This window comes from Zea mays, chromosome 2 (assembly GCF_902167145.1).
Source record: "Zea mays cultivar B73 chromosome 2, Zm-B73-REFERENCE-NAM-5.0, whole genome shotgun sequence".
Classification (NCBI taxonomy): domain Eukaryota; kingdom Viridiplantae; phylum Streptophyta; class Magnoliopsida; order Poales; family Poaceae; genus Zea; species Zea mays.
In genome coordinates, this window is record NC_050097.1 from 202891886 (window position 1) to 202902073 (window position 10188).

General features: G+C 44.2%; 1 protein-coding gene across 1 annotated transcript; it reads right to left on the minus strand.

The window, feature by feature from the left end:
- Window positions 1–682: 682 nt before the first annotated feature.
- LOC100502412 (La-related protein 1C) lies at window positions 683–6150 on the minus strand. Its single transcript, NM_001365549.1, has 7 exons — window positions 5706–6150; window positions 4820–5582; window positions 4586–4739; window positions 4412–4502; window positions 1519–1596; window positions 1335–1406; window positions 683–1213 (listed from the first exon to the last, which is right to left on the minus strand). Exons 1-6 carry the CDS (start codon window positions 6069–6071, stop codon window positions 1356–1358), a joined length of 1503 nt encoding a protein of 500 aa, NP_001352478.1. The 5' UTR covers window positions 6072–6150; the 3' UTR covers window positions 683–1213; window positions 1335–1355.
- Between the last annotated feature and the right edge of the window lie 4038 nt (window positions 6151–10188).

Sequence of the window (10188 nt, forward strand, 5' to 3'; positions counted from 1 at the left end):
TGAATTCAACCATTAAATTTTGTGTATATATATATATATATATATATATATATATATATATATATATATATATATATATATATATATATATATATATATATGAGAGGTAATCTCAAATGTACATTCATGTTTTTTCAGAATTTTTTTAATAGGTTTGCACGATGTTTGCACCAAAACATGGTTTGCATTCGATATGTTCCCTTAGAAGTAATATTAATTGGCAAAAAATTACTATTAACATTAGCTAGCTAACAAATAGAGAGCTAACTATTAGTTAATTTGTTAAAAATAGTTAATAGCTAAACTATTAGATAGACCATTTGGATTTCTTTAGCTAATTAAAAAAACTCGACATACGTAGATAAGACAGTCTGTAGACACTATATTAAGACCTCACATATCGAGAAAACTCCTAAACTCCTGTCCTATCCATACCCTACCATAGTTCATATGAAAATTCGACTACGACGGGCCTAAGATTATGCTGTAGCATGGGATAGACGAGAGATAAAAATTCGCTCATAAGGAGAGTCAAATACAGGGTATACTACTCAAACCACAAAACTAAGATTCCAAGAATAAACCCTAGGTAGCACCAAATCGTTCACCAGGACCAATAATCCATGATGAAAAGGTAGGATCACACTTCTTTTCGAACAACTATACACACCGCAAAAAAAGTACTTTTAAGTAAATTTATTTCCTGTTATTTATCCCCTCAATAGTGGCTTTACGTGCAGCCATCATGTCCGATCTAAACAAACAAAATCTTCCCGCTTCCAATAGACCCACTGTACATCAGTCCACGGATCCGGTACCCGGTGCCCATGATCAAATCACCCAAGACTTAGAAAATAAAATCTATATCCTGCAAACCGACGCGTTTATAGTACGATCTTGATCCATGCCACATGCCCTTGTGCACCAATCTCAAACTAGATCAAGCCTTCCCACGTTTAAGAGCCAGTGAGCCAAGCTACAGAGCTAGCCAATATACAACATGGAGTCGACCTATCGATGGCCTGGGCAGGGACACTGGCTCCTAAACGTGCCAAGATTTGATCTAGTTTCACATTAGTACGCAGAGACGTGTAGCATGCATCGAGATTGTCATGTAAATGCGTCAATTTGCAGGACTCCTCCATATAATTTTCCACAAGACTTCTATTCAGTTCCCCGAAGATAGCATGCGGCTGCATTTTGGCATCTTAACCTGCAAATATTATAACCAACACTTTCATTTCGAAGTGGCTTGCAGGCAAATAACAGTCTGGTCATAGAATTAAGTGACTGGTGACAGTGCAACATAAGTAACAGTCCGCGAAGAAACAAACCTGATTTGCTAGTGGACAGCGTTAATGAAGTAGCCATTCCATCCAATCATTGCGCCTCCGAACATTATCTCCCTGTAGCATAAATTGAGGCAGTAGAAGTACAAAAAGTGTAGATACAATACATGTCAGAGCATATTATCTCAGTAGTCAAGGAAAACAAGTGTTATAGAATTTATAACCTAACCTGCACTTCCAATAACTCAGAACCACGGATAGCATCTAATATGTAGTTGGTGTCAACCAAGCTCGTAAATGCCCTCATCTGAGAATGATATAATAAAGCTATGGTGATTATTTAAATTTTACATCGCATCCTGATCATTATAAAGTATGCATTGCCAAAACAAAATGAATTGAGAAAGGGCATCATAATAGTTGTGAACCGATCAATTTGAAGTATGTGTGCTACATAATAACCAAAGATTTTACAAGTACGTATGATTCACTATCTAGTCCCAAATCAGAGTAATGCACATCAAATGCTGTTGAACAAATATTCCAGATTAATAATTTCCAATATCTGAAACTTGAACTTTTGCAGACAGCAACCATATGAGATAGGCTGAAGACGATAATTCAAGTTTGTGTTGTTCAGTCCTCATTAAGAAATGCAAGCTAATTATCCATGATATTAACTTTTTTTCTCCAATATTTTAACTTCCACTTATATAATTCAGATAGCTTCACATTATGCAGATATCAGAACTAGCCATTTATTTCTTTCTTTCAAAACAATGGTCAATTGCTACTTGGAAACTGCATTGTTAACTCCAAACAAGTGGTATACATACAAACATGCAACCATATTTGGTCGCAATATGTAAAAAAACTGAACATACAGTACTCGGGTAGTATATTAAGAAGACCTTCTCACGTATGTCAGAAAACCCCGAACCCTTTCCACATTCATACACAATAACACCGTACCAATGTAAGAACGACCGCAACTAGTGCTAGGCCTTATATCTGTGCTTTGTCGTGAGAAAGACGAGGGGTTTTTTAACCCTAGTCCCTAGATTGAAATTCGCTCCCACGGGGAGTCGAACTCGATAATTGGAGAGTTCTACTCACACAAACTAACCTAACTCAGCTAGAGGTCCTTTCGCAATATGACACCATGGTTTTTTTACGTGTTATTAGGCGACCAGGCATACCTTCAATGGTGGAGCATGCTGCAAGGTTTTAGTTCTGCGATGTCACCTACACCTTAGTAACCAAGAACTGGGAACGTGGCCACATTCCTCGTTTCGGGAACGTTCGTTTCGTTCTGGGAACGTGGGAACAATCTCGTTCCCGTAGTGTCAAATCCTAGTTTTAGTAGCGTACCATGAACCAAACGTTCCCGTTCCTCGATCCCATCGATCCGAGAACCTAGTTACTAAGACCTACACTATAGCTCATGGAATAGTCTATGCACAAGGCAAGAATCAACAACAGATTCCAGGATGCAGCCACAGTATCAAAGTCTAGTAACGTACCTTCAACAATTCTTCAAATTACCGTTAGAAGTTCAGTAGAACAATTTGCAAACAAGAAATGATTGCAAACAAGAAAGTATAGTAAGCATAAGTACCGTGGCAAGGGCAGATGGTATTGAATGTATGCAAATGCAGAAGGCAAAATTAAGTTATTATAATAACAAAACACAAAAGGGAGAAGCTAGCCTAAATTGCAATCTGCTTATTACCCAGTAAGAAGAATAAACACAGAAGAGAGTAGAACAAAGGCTGAAATATACAACAGATGATTGCAATTGCAAGTTCAAGCTGTAGTGTTGCACTGATCAATCCAATATCCCCATTGTAATTTTTTTGCTCGATTAGTCGGTTTAGTTAAACAAACTTCCTCCATTCAGGGAAAGAATGCAATTCTAGCATATTATGGAGTCAAACTATTGAGTTTGACCAACTTTATACAAAAGGTATCAATATTTATGATAACCAGTGTCAATAGACCCTTCATGAGATATATTTCCATAGTAATACCTATTTCGTGCTATAAATATTGATGCTCTTTTTATAGATTTGGTCAAACTTTAGAAAGTTTGACTAGAGATGGAAATAGAATCATGTCCCTTTCCAGATGGAAGTAGTATAAATAAGCTATAATCATTATAAAACAAACAATGGAGATAACACATCAAACTCATGTCACTATGAGAGAAACAAATCATAGATTAGGTAAATCAGTATGTCATCAAACAACAGAGATAACACACCATACTCATGCCACTATGAGAGGAACAAATCACAAACTAAGTAATAACCAAAAACAAACATTAACTAACATAAGAAGGATAGTAAACAGGAGGTTTGTCGACAAAGACCCACAAACTCAAGAATCTATGAGACTGCAGTGATTGAGGAGAGACCACATGCTGCAAATTTCTATCTGTGGTAACATTAATGTCAAAAAACAGACACTTTCTGATTCAAGAGAAACAATTGTGCCACCATACATCAAAAATATCTTTATTGTCCTCCTTCCTAACAAAATCATGACATAATCATTTACTTTTTCAAGGCATGGCACAGTTTGGGTGGTACACATTGAGAATCATATCACTAGTTATGCAACGGATCATGAACAATGGGAAGATATGCCTCTTTCCAACATGAAAAAAATAACTAGAGTGATAAACTACCAATTTATGGAGCTAACTTGTGTACCGAACGGGAAAAACTAAAAGTTCTGGGGATGAAAAGTATACATATCGAAACAAAGACAGCAGAAGTAGTGCATCAGGATATCGACATTCAACTTACTACCTCCGTTCACAAATATATGACACCGTTGACTTTTTTCGAAAACTTTGACCACTCATCTTATTCAAAATATTTATTTAAAAATGTAAAATTTTAAGTCAAGCACAAACTACCTTAAGTGATAAAACAAATCACAAAAAAAAATAAATGATAACTCATTATTTTTTGAATAAGACGAGTGGTCAAAGTTTTTTAAAAAAGTCAACGGTGTCATATATTTATGAACAGAGAGAGTACAAAGCAAAATACAACAAACAGAATATCATACCCATGGACTGAAATCCTCAAGTAAAACAATAAGAATTTACTAACCCGATTGAACCCTAAGATTAGGTTGATAGGTACCCATCCTTGATCGTTCATATGTCTTCTCAAGAATGTGTCATGGCATAGATTATTTGTGCTAGCAAGACAAGAGTAGAAACAAACAGTTAGGCCAAGAAATATCAATATAGCACACTAAGAGAAACCAAGCAGATTCACTACCTAAAATAGAACTCTATCTGATTCCTAATATCATCTTGGAGATTTGGCAGATCCTGAGGAGGAACCCATGAAGGCTGCATGGGTGGTCGAACAAGATGCATGTTCTGAAACTGCTCTACTGGTGGGACATAGAAAGGATAGGGTTGCACATCCGCTGTCACCAAAACAACCACATTACAACAGATAGATGTTAAGCTATTCATCAAAAACAGGAAGACAATCTTTCAGGCTCACCAGGGTAGGGAAATGGTGGAGCATAAAAATGTTGTGGCACCATAAAATGGGCAGCAGGTGGCGGCGGTCGGTAAAAAGGTCCAGGCTGGTAGATGCCAGGCTGCTGCTGCTGTTGATATGGCATTACTGGAACTCTGGGGAAATTCCTAGGGAAGTTAGCCCCTCTCTCATGGTCACGGCGACCACGGTAACCACCACGACCTCCAACGCCATTGCTACTGCCACTACTAATTCGGGGATTATTATTCCAGTGGTTGCTGCTACCACTACTATTTCTATTGTTCCCATCACCACTACCAGCACCGTTACTGCTGATACCACCACGTATGTTGTGGTTCCAGTGTCTATTCCCAGGAGCATCTCTGCTGCTGCCATTGCCATTCCCACCAGCATGACCAGCGCCAGGGGCATTATCATCCAAGTTGATAGAACCATCGCCATTGGTGCTGTTGCAACCACTGCCAGTACCAAGGCTTCCATTATTCCAGTTATCATCACCACCGCTGCCGCTGCTCCCATCACCTCCATTACTATTGGCAGCCCTGCGACCACCAATGCTACCATACCCACGACTGCCACCTCCACCGTTTCCACCGCTGCTGCCACCGCGCCGAACTGGAATCGTCTGGGTTGTGCCACCGTTCTGCTGAGAGGAAGCCGCGGCCATGGGAGGAGGTATGGAGGTAGGGTTTTGGGCGGTGGGAATCGGATTAGCCCCCACAACTGGATATGGGGGTACCGATGGAGCGGCAATTGGAACCTCCTGATTAGATTGCATCACGAGATTCATCAAACTCACATAGAAACTTTGATTTTAACAGGATCACTGAAACATAAGACATGTACTCGAATCGAAATACAATGACTTGATCGCGAGATTCAGTACCTGAGGCGACGGGCCGGACGCATCGGAGAGTGCCTTGAGGGAGTCGGACGAGCCCGACTTGGGGCCCGCGCGCGTCGACCCCGCGAGCGCCGGCCACGAAGCATCCCCACCGATGATGCCGCCACTCTCTGGGGTCTCCCCCGCCGCCGCCGCCGACGCCGCGGCGGGGGGCTGCACCAGCATGCTCCACGGCGTCTTCCTCGCCGCCGCATTGGCGGGATCGGCCCCCTCGGGGTCGCCCGGCGGATCCCGGCGGGGCGCCGCGGGCGCCGCACGGCCGGGCCCCGGCGGCGGCGCGATCGCCTGCGGGACGGCGGGCGCCGATTGAGCGGGCGTGGGCGCGGGGCCACCAGCAGCCGGCGACATCGGGAGGCGAGGCGAGGCGACGCGGATTCGGCTGGGGGTTTGGGGCGCTGGTGAATCGGCCGGGCGAATGGGGAAGGCGAGGACCAGGACGAGGAGGCAGGAGGCAGGAGGCAGGAGGCAGGAGAGACGGGACGGGAGGGGAGGCGAGGGGCCGGAGAGGCTCAGTGCGGCGGTGGGAGGTTAGGTGGGAAATTAGCGGAATTGACGGGGTATTTGTGGGAAATTTCGACGAGAACGACGAGGGCGAGGGATTTATTAAGATTTCCGTGCGTTTTTTTCGGTAATCTGTTATAGCAGATAACAATTGTATATATCTGGACGCGATCTGCGGTCGGGATTCTCTCGTACTACAGCGAGAAATCGAACGGACGAGATGACGTTACCAGATTCCGGATAAATACGAGTTAGAGAAGGTTTTGAGTAGAAATTTAACATGTGCCATATTACTAGATTTTTCCATTCTGAATTAACGGTACGTATAAGCGGTCGTTATTATGGTAAGTTCTTTACCCGCTACTAGTAATCTCCAAGACTCCAAGGCAAGGCACAGTACAGGCACGACCACGGCGGAACACGTCGAGGTGTTGTTGGCCGTCCAGCTCGTGAGCTGGACCGAAGCAGTGCAGCACCGCCATCTTGGCATTTTCCCTCGGCGTATATGCATATGGCAATGCCATATTGCCATGGCGTCTAAGACTGAGCGCAACGGTGAACGCTACCGCGCTCCCTCCCCTTGCATGTCGGCTGTAGGGGGCACCCTATGGCCGCAGCGGTGCCCCCTACAGCACCCCTACGTGTCGGTCCTCTTCTCTCTCCCCCCAGATCTAGCGTGTCACTGTTCATCATCCTAAACACTGTGCTGTGGGTCCACGAGTAATTGTTAGTAGATAAAAAATTGATAGTTGGTATAGAAAATGATATTTTTATAGTGGTAGTGGGGTATAGGGGGAGTATTTAGGGGGAACCGCTGCGGGAGATGAAAAAATAGGGAGAAAAATAGGGGGGAAAAGTGATATAGGGGGAAAAATTTAGAGGTAACGGTTGCGGATAGCCTAAGACTGGTTGCAGCGTCGTCCTCTCCCCTATCCCTGTTGATGTTTAGTGTACCCCTAAGGCCGCAGCGCTTAACGCTACTCTCTCCTCTACCCCCTTGCTGCACAAGCGCGCACGCCACATCAAGAGGACCACTGTGGCAGCCCCCTTCCATTGATTTCCGTGCTCGCTAGTATTGTTAGTTGAGAGAAAAATAGATAAATGATGATAGATATGTATAGAAAATAATATTTTATGTTGAAGTGGGGTATAGGGAAAGAATTTAGGGGAAACCGTTGCGGGAGGAAGAAATGTAGAGGATGAAATGTTAACGATGTGACGCAAAAAAGTGATATAGGGGGAGAAATTTAGAGTAAACCGTTGTAGATAGACTAACGTCACCGTGCTCATGCTGGGCACTCCCCCCTCCCTCTTTGTTCGTTGCAAAGCTTCTTGTCAGAGAGATCGAGCACACGTCCACTTCAGATATCATCGTTGGCCTTGACTGACTGACCCACGTGTGGGGCCGGTCGACACGGCCGAGTCGTTTGCTGTCCGCTCTTGTCACGCATGACGTCACCCGGCCGCCTTCTCCCCGGTCCCAGAGCCCGGAGGACAGTGCCGGCGGAGAGCCATGCAACTTGCAACGGACCCCGTGTGGGAGACGTGACTGGTGAAGCACGCATGCGGCGTGCGAGGGACGCTGTGCCTGTGTGTCGGCCTGCCCTCGACTTGTTGTTTGGGCATGGATCGATCGAGACAATCGCTGCGCCGTCCCACACTCGCACCACGTCTAGCACCGCACCGAAACGGCGGCAGCCAGCAGCAGGTTCCGTTGCACGCTAGCCCGCTCGATCAGCTCCTATCTCTCGTGCCAGGACGTGCCGTTCCGTGCACGATCGAAGTGAAGTCACACATGCACGACGTGATCGTTCGTTATTAAAGAAAGCAAGAAAAACGTGCTGTTGCGGTGCGCGGCCGATGGGTGTTGGGTGATCGACCGTCTGTTCGTCCGGTCCGAGCCCCACGGTATATGCACAACAGCACATGCACGTATGCAGACGCAGCGGGGACCCTTGCTTCGACCACCTGCGGCTGCCTGCCTATGCCCAAAGGTCCAGCGAGTCTTTCTGAAGGCCGGCCGGGACCGGGACCGGGACGGAGCGGGTCAAAAGTTGGTTCCGTTCCGCTCGGTCTGATTCCGATCGGCTTTTCTCGAGTGGGTCCCGACCGACGGTGGTGGTGGTGCTCGCTCGTCGCCGTCGGATCGCAACGGCGTGCCGTGGCGTGGGGCTCGCTCCGCGGACGGTTCTCCTGTCGCCACAGCTACAAAAGTGGCCGTGTGGCCGGGACGCCACACGCCAGGTCGTCTTCTTCGCCCCTTCCTAGGCAAGGAAAAAAAAAGGAAACGCACGGGCAGTTGCGAGTTTGACCAGCTAGCAGAAGGCGACGTCAGGGGACGACGAACTAGTGTCCCTATAGTTGGCACACGAACTAAACGCTACTAGTGGATGCTGCGCGATATCAAATTCGTACGTGAGATCTTAAATCGTACATAAATATTTTGAAAAAAAAATAAGTATTTGGTAAGCAAAAGCATGAGCACATGTTTTTTGTTCCTACTACTAAAAAGTGTATTTGCAAATATTATAATACATGGAAGCAAAAGGTTTGGAAGAAATTATTGTACCCATCCCTGAACAATAGTAAATTGGTATAAAAGCAATTGATGTTACAATACCAATATTAATAATCCACGTAAAAGGAGATCATAATCCTAAGTGTCGTCGTTACAATTATACAGTGTTTTTGAACTTACGTGCGGAGGAGAAAAACAGTACCATTAGAAGCCATCAAATGAATAGGTGTAGCTCCACGGAAAATAGTGGACATAAAGAGAATTTTAAAAAGAACTTGTTTTGTATCCACTTGTGCAGTCAGCGTCGTCTTACAGAGGTAGGTAATCAAACATGTGCTCTATGTAGGTAATCAAATATGTGATCTGATAAAGTCAATGCAAACGGTGGCTCATGATGAGACTATAGGGGTAATCAATCAGGCGGAAAGAGAAATAAGGAATATATGAATAATATCCAAAATTTAACACTATGCAACATATTGTCTTTGTGCCATTATTTTTCTTGATAGAAATAGTACACCATTAAACAGCAAGTAAATCTCTAGTTGGTTTAAAAAATGGAAAAAAAGTACTAAAGATTGTGAGACGGTGTCCATAATTATGTTGATACTATGTTATAAACTGAAAGTCTGAAACAATAATGTCTTCAGTGTTTATCGTAGTATATTTACAACAGCTTTATCCACTCGATAAGGGTAGAAGGAAAATGACAACACGTACAATAATAGCAAGTAAACGGAATACAAACAATGTTATTGTAGCAAGTAAAAGTGGAAGAGGGTAACAGTGCGCTTCGGCCGGTGCTGGCTCTTTCTTATCACGTAGAAATGGGGAAAAAAGGACTACGAAGATGACAATGTTCGTTGGTTTATGCCAACGACAAACCGAAGGATATGTAGAGTAGAATTCGGAAGAAAGACGAAACCGCCCGTGGATCCATTGTGGCCTCTCCAACTCCCATAGGGAACATAAAGGCGTAGGTGAGACGAAGCGGCCTCCAAGCCTGATGCAGCAGCAGCGGCTGAGAAGAACAGCGTGGTTAGTGTGCGGGAAACTCATCTAGCTGTCGTCTTGAAGAGCTCTCCGTTGGTAGAATTAGCTTTCCCCACCCCGATTCTACAAAGAGCGTTAAGAGCTATCACGGGGTAGGCATCTGGTTTCAGAAAGTGCGATATGCCTCGTTAGTATCGGAGGGCATTCAACAGCCGACCAATGCACATCTAACCACTACTATTTTTAAAGTCGACGTGGCCTGCTTCTGTTGACGCTGGCTGGTGCAGGGGTTTAGTATATAAAAAGAAATAGAAATAGCGGGTTAATAAAAACTAATATAGAAATCGGGTGAGTCGACGTTAATTCGATTATTTGTTAGATAGACATCTAAATATCTGTGATCCATTGAATGACACGTGAATATTGTCCTAAAATCGATAAAAACTACCTAGA